General features: G+C 49.2%; 1 protein-coding gene across 1 annotated transcript in view; it reads right to left on the minus strand.

The window, feature by feature from the left end:
- LOC311231773 (inactive rhomboid protein 2-like) overlaps positions 1–16,514 on the minus strand; it is a gene marked incomplete at both ends in the record, with an annotated part of 188,154 nt that overhangs the window by 40,933 nt on the left and 130,707 nt on the right. The window contains one exon of the mRNA XM_084318401.1: positions 2,858–2,958. Within this exon, the coding sequence (XP_084174527.1) occupies positions 2,858–2,958 (101 nt within the window). The remainder of the gene's footprint in view (positions 1–2,857; positions 2,959–16,514) is intronic.

Genomic DNA, 16,514 nt, shown 5'->3' on the forward strand with positions numbered 1-16,514 from the left:
TCTGTTCTGCAGAGCGGCCCAGATGTTTTCCCACCAGTCCCCAGTTCCTCCCTGTCCCCAGCCCGCCTCCGCGGGCCTCAGTCCCCTCTGTCCCTAGTTCTCCCCTTCTAGTTCCACCTTGTTCCTGGTCCCAAGTTCTCCCCTTCTAGTTCCACCTAGTTCCTTGTCCCTAGTTCTCCTAGTCCCCAGTTCTCCTGTTCCCTAGCTCTCCTTGTCCCGACATCTCCTAGTCTCTAGTTCCTCTGTTTCCTTAACCTTCCCCTAGCGTTCCTTTAATGTTTTCCCCTAGCGTTCATTAACCTTCCCTTAGTGTACCCTTTTCCTGCCCGCCTCTTAAAGGCACCTAGTTTTTCCCCTCTTGTTATATTCCTGTATTTGTGTTCTCCCTTAAAGGGACAGTGCCCTTTTTTCCCTGTCTCTCAATAAATATCTGTTTCTTGGCAAACCATCATACCTGTCTTGTGTTGTGCGATTGGGGTCGGTTACAAACCATAACAGTTTCTTTATATCGGGCATCCAGTTTCCATCACCGTGTGTTCAACTCTTCCTGTGCTGACGTTCGAGAGTGACATCATCGCCTACGGCAGCTTACACAAACGCAAACCGTAAACAAAAACCGGAGCGAACCAGACTGCAGTGTGTACACAAACCAGCGGGAGGGGGGGAGTTCGCACTGGAGTTCGAGCAGAGCGGAGCACCCGTTCCTAATGAGAAAGCCCCCTTACAGTTTAACTTTGAGTTAAATCTCCACACAGGGTTCCCATTATAGGAAGGAGAGGAACAGAGGCGTTTGTATAACAAAAAAAACGATTTATTTAACTCACACTGTAAAAACATACAACAAAGAGCTGCCAATGACAAAAGAGGTAATTAATCTGTTAGAGGAAAAAGTGATCACAGCGGAATGTTAAAGGTGACATGCATTATAAATGACCTTTTTCAGTGTCTAGCATTGTATTATAGTAATAGTAGTTAGTATGACTGACTCAACTATAAAAACTCTCACCCCCGGGGCGGCTAAGTGGCGCAGTGGGCAAGGCGCTCGCCACTAACGCAGGAGATGCTGGGTTCGAGCCCAGCCCTTGGCGTTGCTACCAGCTTGGCTGGTCGTTAGTACTAACACAATTGGCAGTGTTAGGGGTGGGAAAGCTGGTGGGTGGGGATTGGACCTTGTGGACAGCGACTCCGACAGGTCGGTTGGTGCGCCTGTACAGCAGAATTAGGAAGCATCGGGGGCAGCGTGAGCCTCCCATGCGTTACTCCTCGCCACTGAGAGATCACGCTGTACAGGTGAAAAGATGCGACAGCTGCCTCCTCGTGTACCGGAGGGGACACGTGATGCAAGGCTTGGTCCTCACTGCAGCCGACCAGTGGGAGGCATAGTCTAGCAACGTTCGAGACAGGGGAGGGGAGAATTGAAGGGAGAATTGGCGAGGCGAAATTGGGATGGGAGAAAAATAGAAAAATAAGGAGAAAAAGTGGATAAAAAAAAAACTCTCCCCCCCCCCCCCCCCCCCCCCCCCCCCCCTCACACACACTTGTCCATACTTGGACCAATATCTCCCTGCAACCCCCCCCCCCCCCCCACACACACACAAAAGGCTCCTCCATTATATAGCCGTCCTCCTTTTCTTATAAAACCAGGGACAAGCGCCTGGTGCGTGTCTGTCTGACGGCCCGATCTGCAGCGCGCACTGGAGTAAATAGAGAAACGATAGGAAATATAGAAATAGATAGTGGATTAGCGTATGCGACGGAGAGATACTTTCAATTTTGAGGGAGAGAAGAGAATCTCCCGATTCAGATACAATTGAACACAAACGCTTCCAAAAATATTACATTTCTCTCTGCATATTTGCACACCGCCAACAAAGTACTGGGTCCATGTCCGTTGTCTCTTCTTCGGAATGGATTTGGTGCCAGCTGTCATTTCTGAGTACTTAGCCACTCCCCTACGACAACATTTATATAATTAATATATTTACGAGTCGGATTAAGTTTTGCAAATAAGGAGACAGATAGAGAAGATCTCAAAGTACAAAAAATTGCCAATATCTAAATTTCGACCTATTTCAGAATTCTGCGACATTTGGCCTATTTTTTATAATTCATTACATTTATATAGCGCTTTTCTAGACAGTCAAAGCGCTCCCCACAATGTAGGGTGGAAATTGCCTCCTTCACCACCACTGGTAGCACCCAACCTTTGGCTACGCAGGCTCAATGGCTGCCATACACTGGCACCAGGCACACATCACACATCACACTACACAATGGCTGAACGGCTCAGGAAACAGGGATTGATATCAGGCCTTGGTGTCAGAGACCTGATTGGGAATTTGTCCAGGAACGTCGGGGAACCCCCTACTCTTTGCGATAAGCGCCCTGGGTTCTTTAATGACCGAATTCAGTCAGGACCTCGGTTTAGCGTTTCATTTGAAGGACGGAACTTTTTTAAGAGTTCGTGACGGCCGTAACAAGGCAGGTTTGACCGTGCCAAGTCACAGATGTGGTTCTTTGTCTCTGAAGTATTCATTACTGACATTGCTGAGCACTGGTTCTCAAAGTGGGGCCTGGGGGACCCAGGGTTCCAGGGAATAAAATCACTAATCATTTCTAGAAGTTAGAATGAAAGAATGTATACAAATGATTATTGTCGTCATAGGTTCTACTCTCCTCTGTTATCTCCACACCTAAAGACAGCTATGGAATTCTGAACTAAATCATAACAACAAATGTCCTTTCGAGATTTGAACAACATCTTGTGAAATGGGGGTTTATAGCCCAGTATGTATCAATATGGGGGTCCTTGACATGAAAATGCTTGAGAACCACCGTTTTTTAGAGTGCTTCTTACCCAGCGTGGAGGAAGAGGGAGAGCCAGAGCCGGTAGAACTGGTCAGGAACATCAGGGTTGAGGAAGGGCAGGAGACCACACACATCATCCAGACAGTGGATCTAAAGGGAGACCATTCACTGGCTCAATAGATGACACACCAGGGTTGTCTATTGCAAAATGAAATTCAATTACTTTTAAGTACTTTTCCAAGCACCATTTAACATTTTCAAGGATGTCACTAGAAGGATACAATTCACTTTTAAATGCTGTTTTTTCAAGCATCTTCTTGGCCTGCTTGCCAGCCAGAGCAAGCTAGAGCATCACACAAAGCAGTTGGAGCGCACAAGCGTGGTATAGCGCACAAACGAAGGTATGTAGAAATTAACTGTTTTGTCCCTGTTGGACTATAAATAGTGCCTGTCAAATGAGCCATACTATTGTCTCCATAGCTATAATATAGAATATATGATGGGTCTGCAAACATCAAGAAAATGGTCAATAACGCTGGCGCTAGGGAGTAAAGATGGAAAAACAGCGGGGGGAGGGCGGAGCCAGGCGTTCATGGGGTGAGACGTGTTTCATGGGAGCTCCCTATTATCGTGCGGAAAACACTGTCACCCCACTAGTCTTTATTTATTTCTTATTGATCTTTTTGTTGAGTGGTCGAGCATCTACTACCTTCATCGACCTTTTTTCGACTTTTCGTGATGTCGAAGCCGGGAACCAGAGCCAACAACGCTTCAGCCGACAAAATGGCACCGGGCCCGTCCTCGCTTTCGCCTGAGATAAGTGAAATTCTCTCGGTCGTGACCAAACTCCATGCAGACTTTTTGATTCCTTCCATCGGGCAATGTGGGAGGAAATCAGGCTGGCGGTAGGTCCGTTGAAAGAAAAGATGGAGTCACTACACGCTGCAGCCGCAGCTAACGCTAACGAACTAGCTTCGCTAACGGTTGAGGCCTCTCAACAAGGCGAGAGGGTGGCCGGTCTAGAGAGCTCCCTGCTGGCTACGCAGGCTGACGTCGGCAAACTACAGTCGGTAATTGTGGAACTGCAGTCCAGGGAGAGACGATACAACATCAGGATTGTTGGTGTACCGGAGGGCAGTGAGGGAGGACGTCTCTCGGAGAACATGCCGGAGCTGCTGCAGAGGATACTGGGGAAGGATGTCCTTCCCGATCCGCCCTTGTGTGAGTCGGCCTACAGAGCGGGCAATACCAGTCTTGGTGTGGGCAAGGAGCCGAGGCCCATCATTGTCAAGCTAAACAGGCTACAACAGAGAGAACTCATCATGCGGTCGGCCCGGGCCAGAAGGGGGGATCTGGGTCTCGACAATCACAAAGTGGCCATTTTCGAGGACTTCACGCCGGAGGTTCAGGCACAGAGGGGCGAATACAAACTGGTCATGGCCAAGCTATGGAAACTGGGCTTGAGGCCTACGCTATTCGCCCCCGCAAGATTGTCTGTGCTATGTAAGGGCGATGACCGTCGCTCATTTTGGTCATTGGCCAAAGCGGAGGAATATCTCGGGGGGTTGGTCGAGACAGTGGCTTGATAGCTTTGTCGGGTGAGTGGCTTAGCGTTGTGGACCTAAATACATTGTTAGGGCGGACTACACACAATTGCTTGTTATCAGGTCCAGACAGGCTAACTACCAGCTGCCCATCCGAGCTCTATGGAGGCTAACGAGCTAACTGAACAATGTACATGACAGATTCTAGCGTGCTAGCCGGATTCATCACTAGCTTACGCGCTGGCCTCGGGCTGGCTAGCAGGCTGCATCTATCGTCTGCGCCGTGACATTCGAGACCCGTTAATGGTTACGTATTTTGGTTGCTGTTGCTGTTCAAAGTGACATTGGTTTGCACAATTCAAGGGTGATCGGGTCCTTAACTAACTTCTTGTATGCTTTTATTTTTATATCCAGGATGTTTTGAGCTTTGGGATCCAATAGTAGAAGGTCGGTTGAATATGCATATACAATATATGATAACAGGTTGGGTCGGGTATAGCTTTGCTTGCACTCTGGCCATAACCCTCTTTTCCTTTTCTTCTTATTGTCGCTGTTTTTATGTCATCTGTATGCGCGATTTAAATGTGATCCGATTCTGCCTTAGACTATCTACTGGTTATTATGTCTTCAAATAACGCACCGGACTGCGACTTAACGTTTGACGGTTTATTTGATCCGCTCCACCAGTGCACCACACACACTCACCATCTCCCGTTACCACAACGCTTTAATTTAATTTTGTTTTGAATTTTCCTTTATCCATTTATGCTATGACGTTGCGACATTGATACGCAGACTCTGAGGTAGATGGTTACAGGGTTGATGTTGAGTTATTATATAATAATGGCTATTTTTTCCATTATAGTTGTCTCATGTTAGGGCCAAGGCTCACGGTGGTTCTCGACCGAATATACATACAAAATATATGATAACAGGTTGGGTCAGGTTTAGCTTTGCTTGCACTTTAGCCATAACCCTCTTTCCTTTTCTTCTTATTGTCGCTGTTTTAATGACATCTGTATGCGCAATTTAACTGAGATCCGATCCTGCCTTAGACTATGCTTTAATTTGATTTTGTTTTGAATTTTCCTTTATCCATTTATGCTATAACGTTGCGCCATTGATACGCAGACTCGGTAGTAGATGATCACAGGGTTGATGTTGAGTTATTATATAATAATGGCTATTTTTTCCATGATAGTTGTTTCGTGTTAGAGCCAAGGCTCACGGTGGTTTTCGACCGATATCTTTATTGAGATTTATTAAATTTTTATTTGTGTTTATTGGACTAGTGGGGGTTTAATCAGGGGTTTATCTAGAGGGGGGTCAGAGTGGAGAGCGTCTTATTGGATCCATGACTCCAGTGGGTAATGAGAGGAAGATGACCATCCTCAGTGGATGGGGCATAGGGAGGGGATTGGAGAGTGGGTATAGGAAGGCTTATAATAGGACGGGTGGGTTAGGGTTTAGAGTAGAAGGAGGGGGGGTTGTAACTGGGGTCGTATTTTTATGTGTTTTATGTACTGTTGTCTTATATGTGTGTAATTGTTCCTCCTCTGAACTCCTGGGATTGACCGTCTGGGCCCGCCTGGATCAGCGCCTCTGTACTCAGCCTGGCTGCACTGGTATGTTCTCTACGCATTTAGACAAACTCGACCATGGCTAAATTGAATATTTTAATTTGGAACGCAGGAGGTCTTAACGCCCCACACAAGCGTGCCAGTGTCCTTTGGTTATTGAAGAGAAGAAATATTGACATTGCTCTCCTTAGTGAGACGCATTTATTGGTGGGTGATGTGTCAAGGCTAGCAAATCGACAATATCAGGTTATCTCCTCATCCTCAGCCGATGATAAGACGAAAGGAGTCATCATAGTTACAAGACGTAACCTTGATATCAAAGTCCTGGATGTGTGGTCGGACACGGAGGGAAGGATTTCTATAGCAAAAGTTGAGTTCTCTCATAGGAAGATGGCAATAATAGCATTGTATGCCCCTAACACATTTGATTCAGCGTTCTATAATACAATCACAAAGAATATGTTGGAACTTACTGGATACGCTCTCATTGTGGGTGGCGATTTTAATGCGTGCTGGGATGCGGAGATGGATAGGTCCGGATCCTCTGAAACAAGCGACCAAAAACGGTCCTCTAAGGCCCTCAGGATGTGGGCCCAGGACACTGGGCTCGCAGACCTATGGCGCTTATCCAATCCCACCCTCAAGGATTACTCTCACCTGTCTGCCAGACACAAAACCTTCTCTCGAATAGACTATGCATTCGCATCCCCTAATGTTTGATAGTTTCGACGTCTCATTGGTTCCCCTGGCTCTCTCGGACCACAAGGGGATTTTCCTTGTGGCAACCTTTGGCAGGCTCTCCACGAGAGCTCCCAGGTGGCGTTTTAACTCAACCTTATTAAAGAACGATGATTTCTGGTCTGAGTTCAGGAGTAAACTAGCTGAATTCTTGCAGATCAATGTTGGCACGGTCGATGACCCCAGGGTCCTATGGAACGCATTGAAAGGATTTATCAGGGGTCATGTCACAAAAAAACTAGAAGGACTGGAAACATTATATGCGGATCTATACGCATCTTTGCAAACTAACTATAGTGAACGACTAAACACACAACGTAAGATAGTCAAGAAGGAAATAAACTCCATACTTAAACAACAGTCTGAGTTCTTGATACATAGGACAAGGCAAAATTACTACTTTCACGGCTCCAGGCCTAGCCATCTATTGGCAATGAAAATACGCTCGAATGATCATTTCTCGGATATCCCCTCGATCAAGACGCGACAGGGTACAATCACTACTGATTCGAAAAAGATCAACGACACTTTTAAAGAGCTTTACTCACAGTTATATAGCTCAGAGGTTAATCTCGACGACTCTAAATTTGAATCGTTCATTGGCGGGCTTGAGATACCCCACATTTCTGAGGAAGAGGCTAAGGAACTGGGGAAACCGATCACCCTTATGGAACTAAGGGAGACGATAGCTGAAATGCAGAGGGGTAAGGCACCAGGCTGGGATGGTATTCCACCCGAGGTGTATTTAGCTTTCTGGGACCAACTGGGCCCATTGATGCTCGATATGATCAATTACGCTATCGAACAGGGGGAGTTCTCAAGAGATGTCAACATGGCGCTGATTTCTTTACTTCTCAAGAAGGACAAAGATCCCAATGATTGTGGTAGCTATAGGTCCTTGAGTCTTCTCGGCGCCGATTTAAAAGTGTTTGCCAAGGTGCTGGCCCGCCGCCTGCAGAGATTTATGACGGTATTGGTACACTGCGATCAAACTGGTTTTATCCCGGGGCGCCTGGCTGCAGATAATCTTAGGAGGCTGTTGCATGTAGTCGATAACAGTAAAGACAATACAGCTGCGTCCACTGTTCTGTCTTTGGATGCCATGAAGGCGTTTGACAGACTAGAATGGTCATACCTGTGGAAGGTACTTGAGGTCATGGGTCTGGTGTTACAAAGGGTCAGATTAAACCGAATATATATATTTATTGCTTGAGATCCCTTGTATAATATTTGTATATCGTTTGATATCCCTTGTATATTCTTTGTATATATACACGGAATATCCCTTTACCTGCGTACAAACCAGACCATAATATTCGCTCTCCTATTGGACAGCGACCCCTAGGCGCCAACGACCATACCCCCAATGGCAAGTTCAAAGGCAACGCCAAGGCATGTCTCAACATGTCCAGGTTTGCGCAGTAATACGAGACAGAACTGAGGTTGGCACTAGATAATTCACCTTACGTATAAATACGGCGCAGGTGTACACAGCAGCACTTATTCGTTCATTACTAGTAAAGCCTTCACCACGAGACAACGTGCCGTGAAGTGGGCAACTTTGCCTCTGAATAGAGCCTTGAGAACCGCGTGTGAATAGATTGCTAAAGTGTCAGAGTTTAACGCAGTATCGCTGAGTTCGACTTATTCTAATGTGAAGTAATAGTCTATCATTTATAGTGTATCGTGCGGCTACCGTTCTTCAGTGACCAGCATTACCACCGGTTCGTCGTGTATATAGCTAGTGCACTTATCCAGGCTGGGCGGCCTAAACTCGTGCCCCCACCCGAGGAGTCCTAGACGAGAACCGTTGGATATGTACACCGGAGAACCTACACCGGCGACTGCAGAACCTTTTCTGGTTGGATTATATTGCTTTGGTACCGTGACTGCTGGAGCAGAGAACCGTCTACCCCACTATCGTGTGGGATCTACCCCCGTGAGGAGCATCCCTCGAGCCCGCCTCTAGGAGGAGGCTGGCTGGCTTTCATCCATGCTGTCGAGCATACTGGATTATAGCTGTTGCTTTGTCTACCGATCAAGGGAGTACTGCACTGGTTCCTGTATCTGGAACCTCGTTATTCCTCGTTGACCCAGACTTTGCACCCGAACATTCCTCTACCCTGCCGGCTTACACCCGGAGGGAACCCCCCAGTGTCTCCAGCTGGTACTAGTGTGCCTTATGTAATTGCTATGCCACAGTTTAGACCCATCTTACTATTCTCATTGACTTACGCTCTTGACCTACTTTACGTGTGTTCTTCGCCTTACAAGCGCAAGTATAATTCTCAATCTGTAACCTAACGTTGCTTGCTCTGATAATAATAAATACCCTCTAAATAGAACTTTATGTCATTGCCGTATTCTTGTGTGGGTGTTCACCATATATATTCATGTACTGTATGGCCAGTAATTAAAGTACATAACTAAGTAGTGGTTTAATATACCATACTCTCAATACAGTCAGGGAATTGTACCTCTCAGTTACAATTGGTCCTTCGAGCCGGAGGGTATCAGTGTAATATCTAATATAATATTGATATTAACCATGGCCAGCGGTGAACACTCCCCAAGCGGCTCTCCCAAGCTAGAACGCCCGCAGCGCAGACGTCAGCCACCTCCCTATCTAGAGGAATACGCTGTCAGTCTAATACCTAGCTTTAAACAGACGTTAAATGCGGATAAAGCGGATAGTCAAAGCATGTCAAATCCTATCGACCAAGCGACCCGACCAGTAGAGACCCCAGTGGATTCAGACCAAACTGACTCAGCTCACGGGGGGGACCAGGTGGGACATGACCAGACTATACCTCCAGACAACGTCACCGGGAGAGTCCCCGGAGAGCTCCAGGATAAAGAAAGCGCTCCGGGGACAGAACCCGACACACAACCAAGAGAAGAGAAGCGCGCCCAGGAGATGGACCTCGGAGCGCGCCAGGAGCACAGATCTCCAACGAGCACTGTCAGAAGCCGATCACCTCCGTCGGCGTCATCCCCCAGCGAAACGGACCAGATGCTGGCGCAGGCATTCATCGCCACCCTGGCAGCCTCCACTGAACGTGATCGACTTCAAGCACAGCCGCTTAGTGAGCGCGAACACTCTACCATGGAAAGAGAACGCCTTCAGGCTCAACAGACGAGCGAGCGCGAACAAGCTGCAGACCAACGAGAGCGCCTTCACGCGCAACTCCAAGCGCAAGCCCTTAGTGAGCGCGAACACTTTGCAACCGAGCGAGAGCGCTTCCAGGCGCAACAAAGGAGTGAAGACGACCGCATAAGACTGGAGACCAGACGCCTTCAGACGGAAGAGAACATTGAAAGAGGCCGCGCCGATGCACAGCGCGCCGCCGCCAATGCACAGCACGCCGCCGCCCATGCCAGCGCGAAGCAGAGCGCGACGCCGCCCATGCCCAGCGCGAAGCAGAGTGCGACCGGCTGCAGGCGCAGATGATAGAACAATTAATTGCCATGGCGACACCCCCTCTCTCCGCACGGAGCTCCCGGAGATCATCACGACAAGGGTCTAGGGCACATTCCCCTACCCGACGAAGCGACCCGGGACCCGGCCAACAAGAGGATCCTGTCTACGTCTCCGACCCCCCTCCCCGACCGGTCCATACGAGACCCAGCCACCGGGAAGAACCGGCCTACGTCGCCGAGAGACTGACTAGAAGACTCCAGGACCTAGAAGAGGAAGAGGAAGAGGAGGAATGTCAAGCCCACCAGCAGCAACGTACTCTGGACCAGGAGGCCCAGTACAGCCCCGACCAGCAGCAACGTACTCTGGACCAGGAGGCCCAGTACAGCCCCGATGTCACCCCCGAGTCACTGCACTACAAACCCCCGACCCAACTCACGGGTGAGTTTGACGTACAGTCAGCACTGAGGAACAGCACCTGGGTACCCGGCCCCTGGTACCCACCAAGTACCAACCCACGACAACACGTACGGGGAGACTCGCCCAGGAGGTCTCTTCCCCTACGCTCACCAATGTGCCAGCCATCCATGGCATCGTACCTTGGCACACCGACGTTCCCAGACTTTACGCGCGAGGACCGAGCACAGTACACGGAATTACGGATGTGCTTGGAGACTATGATGTCCGACGTCCCTGATGACTCGTACAAATATGCCATCCTCCTCAAGCATCTCAAGGTGCCCAGAGCGCATAATATAGCGCTGGCATATTCCAACTCAAGCACCCCATACTCCGCGGCTCTAGTGGCCCTCGACCAGCGTTATGGACGCATATGGGACTACGTGATACAAGAAATAAGAGATATCGACCGCCTCCCCCCAGCCAAAGACAATAGAGCATTGGATGACCTCTCTATCAAGGTACAATCCCTAGTAGGGATGCTGGGATCCCAAAAGGAAAAAGGGAGACATGAACTATATGCTAACTCTAATGTAGAACGAATACTAGAGAAGCTCCCTCCAGCCCGCCAAGAGCGCTTTCGGCGGCAGAGTGACCACCGCGACCCCAACGGCCCAGAAGCATCCCTCCTAGACCTAGCTGATTTCCTCGCCAGGGAGGTCAGCAGCCTACGACTGGACACGTTCGTGTGGAGTGGACCAAGCCCAAGAGATGGACCTCGGAGATCTAATGATAACCGCCGGTCGGTGACCGTTATGCACCAAGCCGAGTCAATGCCGCAGCACGAGAACCACAGCAACCCCCCAACCAAGGGGGAGTGGAAGATTGAATGACAGTACTGTGGAAAGGAACATCGGCTGTATCAATGTGACACTTTCAAGAAGCTGACCACTGACGAGGTGAGCCAGTGGATCAAAGCCAACCGCCGCTGCTACCGCTGCGCGCGCAGCCATATGGCAGCTGAGTGCCGTTTAAAGAAGAAATGCAGCAAGTGCGACGGCGCCCACCTGGAGGTCCTGCACGACATCAACAAGCGTCCGCCAGGAAACCAAAGTGGGCCCGTCACGGTGATGTATCAGGCCGAGGCGGTGTCACCACAGACCAGGCCTGAAACCACCCCCTGGCGTCCCGACTGTCGCAGCAGACACGGGGACCGACAGTGCCACCAGTACTACCCCGAGTCGGCGCCACCACCGTCGAGTCACAACTCCCCCGCCAGAGAGGAACGGGAGATCGTCTGTACCTACTGCGACGGCGGACACTGGCTGGCACAGTGCGCCGAATACAAGACACTGAACCCCGTCCAAGTTGATCAGTGGCGTGAGGCGGCCCAGGCGGGCGCCGCTCACCGCGCATCACTGTGCGGGGCCCACCAGCAGAAGATCCAAGGCAACCCACCAACAGGAGTGCTCCACATAGACCAGCATAGCGGGACCCCCCGAGTGCTCATCAAAGTGGTCAGAGTGCTCCTGAGCTACGAGGACAAGGTCCTGGACACTTACGCCATCCTAGACGATGGGTCTGAAAAGACTCTCCTCCTCGCTTCCGCCGCAGCCCAGCTGGGCCTGCGGGGTGCCGAAGGAACAATGACAATCCGTACCATTAGAAGAGACCAGAATACCATAAAGGGTGAAAATGTCTCCTTCACGATAGCAGCGGTCGAGCAGCCCGAGAAGCAGTATAGTATCACTAACGTCTTCACCAGCCACGACATAGGCCTGTCACAGTACACCTACCCCATCCCACAGCTGATGGCGAAGTACGAGCACCTACGCAGACTACCTATACCGCTCATCGACGGCGCCACACCGACCCTGCTCATAGGCTCCGACCACGCGGACCTCATTCTCCCAATTGAGGCGGCCCACATCGGACCCAAAGGATGCCCAGTCGCGGTTCAGACCCGACTGGGGTGGACGCTCCAGGGCCCCCTCTACGGACTTGACAGTCAACCCACGTCTACACGCTGCCTGCACACAAAGGTGAGCGACACCGGCCACTCTCCCATACAGCCCGTTGAGAGGCTATTGACATTAGACGAGAGGCCTGTGAGAGAACCGTGGGCACAGGAAGAGGGAGTTCCGAACTCCACCCCCCTCAGCTGCGCTCCAAGCGACGTAGCTGACCTCGAACCCAGCACCCCAAGCGACTCCTTGATGGGGCGGCCGGAACCGGCCCCTCCTCAGACGGGGTACAGACCAAACAAGAGGAACAGACGGAGGATGTAGAGACACAGCCAAGCGCAGCCCAGTATACCCAGGAGGGCCGACCTGCCTCACCGCCACACCCGACCCGTGGCAAGGCTGATAGAGTTGCCAAGGCTCCCTGACTCCCTTGATGATGATCATGACCCACTGACTTTGTAGATTGCCCTACTCCCCACAACAGACATTGAGTAGTTGACAAGACGGTTAATCTGTCTTTGCTTTATCTAATTAGGTGCGGACTAATTAGGAGGCGGCTGTTACAAAGGGTCAGATTAAACCGAATATATATATATTTATTGCTTGAGATCCCTTGTATAATATTTGTATATCGTTTGATATCCCTTGTATATTCTTTGTATATATACACGGAATATCCCTTTACCTGCGTACAAACCAGACCATAATATTCGCTCTCCTATTGGACAGCGACCCCTAGGCGCCAACGACCATACCCCCAACGGCAAGTTCAAAGGCAACGCCAAGGCATGTCTCAACATGTCCAGGTTTGCGCAGTAATACGAGACAGAACTGAGGTTGGCACTAGATAATTCACCTTACGTATAAATACGGCGCAGGTGTACACAGCAGCACTTATTCGTTCATTACTAGTAAAGCCTTCACCACGAGACAACGTGCCGTGAAGTGGGCAACTTTGCCTCTGAATAGAGCCTTGAGAACCGCGTGCGAATAGATTGCTAAAGTGTCAGAGTTTAACGCAGTATCGCTGAGTTTGACTTATTCTAATGTGAAGTAATAGTCTATCATTTATAGTGTATCGTGCGGCTACCGTTCTTCAGTGACCAGCATTACCACCGGTTCGTCGTGTATATAGCTAGTGCACTTATCCAGGCTGGGCGGCCTAAACTCGTGCCCCCACCCGAGGAGTCCTAGACGAGAACCGTTGGATATGTACACCGGAGAACCTACACCGGCGACTGCAGAACCTTTTCTGGTTGGATTATATTGCTTTGGTACCGTGACTGCTGGAGCAGAGAACCGTCTACCCCACTATCGTGTGGGATCTACCCCCGTGAGGAGCATCCCTCAAGCCCGCCTCTAGGAGGAGGCTGGCTGGCTTTCATCCATGCTGTCGAGCATACTGGATTATAGCTGTTGCTTTGTCTACCGATCAAGGGAGTACTGCACTGGTTCCTGTATCTGGAACCTCGTTATTCCTCGTTGACCCAGACTTTGCACCCGAACATTCCTCTACCCTGCCGGCTTACACCCGGAGGGAACCCCCCAGTGTCTCCAGCTGGTACTAGTGTGCCTTATGTAATTGCTATGCCACAGTTTAGACCCATCTTACTATTCTCATTGACTTACGCTCTTGACCTACTTTACGTGTGTTCTTCGCCTTACAAGCGCGAGTATAATTCTCAATCTGTAACCTAACGTTGCTTGCTCTGATAATAATAAATACCCTCTAAATAGAACTTTATGTGTCATTGCCGTATTCTTGTGTGGGTGTTCACCATATATATTCATGTACTGTATGGCCAGTAATTAAAGTACATAACTAAGTAGTGGTTTAATATACCATACTCTCAATACAGTCAGGGAATTGTACCCCTCAGTTACAGGTCTGGGAAAGAATTTTATTCATATGATTAAAGTCCTGTATGCCTCGCCGTCGGCAATGATACTGACAGGCAAAAACTGTTCCACACTTTTCCCAGTCTCCAGATCTTCTAGACAGGGTTGTCCTCTGAGCCCGGGACTATTCGCGCTTTCCCTCAAACCATTGGCCCAATTTATTAGGCAATCAGAGGACATCGTCCCCATAATGATCAATAATACACCACACAAAATTGCTCTCTATGCGGATGACCTACTGATTTTTATGGATGACCCTTCCCGGTCGGCCACAAAATTATTGGAAATAATCGACGACTTTGGTAAATTGTCAGGCTTTAAGATTAACTGGAACAAATCAGCCGGCCTACCTCTTAATGAGCTGGCCAAGGCGGTGCGACTACCAGCTGATATCCCCATAGTGGAACATTTTAAATACTTAGGTATAGAGATATTCCCCACGCTGAGTCAAACTACTAAGTACAACTTCACGGGTACTTATGATAAAATACGCCAGGATCTAGACAGATGGTCGTCCCTTCCTAACTCCCTACAAGCCCGAGCTTCCATAATCAAAATGAACATTCTGCCTAGGATACATTTTGTTAGCTCAATGCTCCCCCTGCCCCCTCCAATAGACCACTGGCGCAAGGTACAATCGATGGTATCTAAATTTATCTGGAATAACAAACGCCAGAGAATCAAAAGAGCTACTACTCAACGTAGGAAACAAGATGGGGGCCTCGCAATCACTGATTTTAAGCTTTATTTCTGGTCCTTCTCACTGAGACCTCTGATGTGTTGGCTAGACCCTGTAAATGCTGTATCTTGGCGCTCCTTAGAAGCGGCGGCGGTCTCACCACTAAGATTGCAGGATGTGGTGTACTCCACTGTCTCTATTTCGAAATGCCGGCTGAGGTATGGACCGATCATAACTCACATGATCCAAACGTGGCGTAATGTACAGAGGTCGTGTGGGGTTAAATGCCCATGGCACCTGGACTCTCCAATTTTTAATAACCAGCTATTACTTGTTGGGCACAAGCCGGTTAATATTCCTCAATGGCAGAGGAGGGGAGTTCATACTCTGGAGGATATTTATGATAAGAACGGCCTCTGTGCGTTTCAGGACTTAAGAGAATTTTATGATCTTCCTGGCGAGTCCTTTTTTCTTTACCTTCAACTAAGGTCAGCGCTGAGGGCGCATGGCGTGCCGTGGGCTCAAGCTTTGCACCCACACCCGCTCATAGTGGACAGGACGACCTCCAGAGGGTTTGTCTCAGACTTTTATACGCTCTTAATTCAATCCACGTATAAAAATGTATCATTGGATACAATCTGGCGGTGGATATCCCGGAGTTGGACCCCGAGTTTGACTGGGATGATGTTTGGGCAAATGTGGCATTATCTTCCCGCAACCCCAATCACCAGCAAATTAATTTTAATTATATTCATAGGACCTATCTTACACCTAGGAAGCTATTTGCTATGGGACTGATAACCGACTCTCGGTGCACTTTGTGCTCTCAAAAGGCCACTGGCACTTATATGCATATGTATTGGGATTGCCCACCAGTGGCCCGCTTCTGGAGGTCAATAACGGACAAACTGTCAGATCTGTGTGGCTTAACTATCCCATTCACAGCTGTTACGCTACTCCTGAACGATATAACGACACTACCTGAGTCCGTTCAACTAAAAAGGGTTGTCCTAGCGGGTGTCACAGCAGCGAAGAAGCTAATAGCAATGAGATGGAAGGAGCCTGAGAAGCTTACAGTGATTAACTGGTCCCTAACACTATTGGATGTGATTTATCTTGAGATATCCACGGCGCGGGTGATTGGGGTGGGACAGGCAGGTATTGACCTGTGGTTTGCAGCAGCCGAAAAGGTCAGGACCGCCGTGTGCGGCTGAGCGGGGTCGAGGTGCGTGTTCGGGTGAGTCCGGGGGTCTCTTGGGAGGGGGAGGAGGACATGTTTTGTCTGTCTTGTCTTTTGTCTTGTCCTCTTGAGTTTAGCTGGGGATTTTATGGGGGGGCAGCTATTTAACTATTTCTTCACTGTTTGGTCACTTTTACACGGTCTCTGTGAGTCTATGGAACACCTCTACAGGTTTTTGTTTTGTCATGAAGGTTCATTGCTCTGTTTTCGGGTCGTGTTCTCAAAAAGTGGTCCTTGTGTTGAAT

Source organism: Notolepis coatsorum (assembly GCF_963971535.1).
Source record: "Notolepis coatsorum genome assembly, chromosome: 7".
Classification (NCBI taxonomy): Eukaryota; Metazoa; Chordata; class Actinopteri; order Aulopiformes; family Paralepididae; genus Notolepis; species Notolepis coatsorum.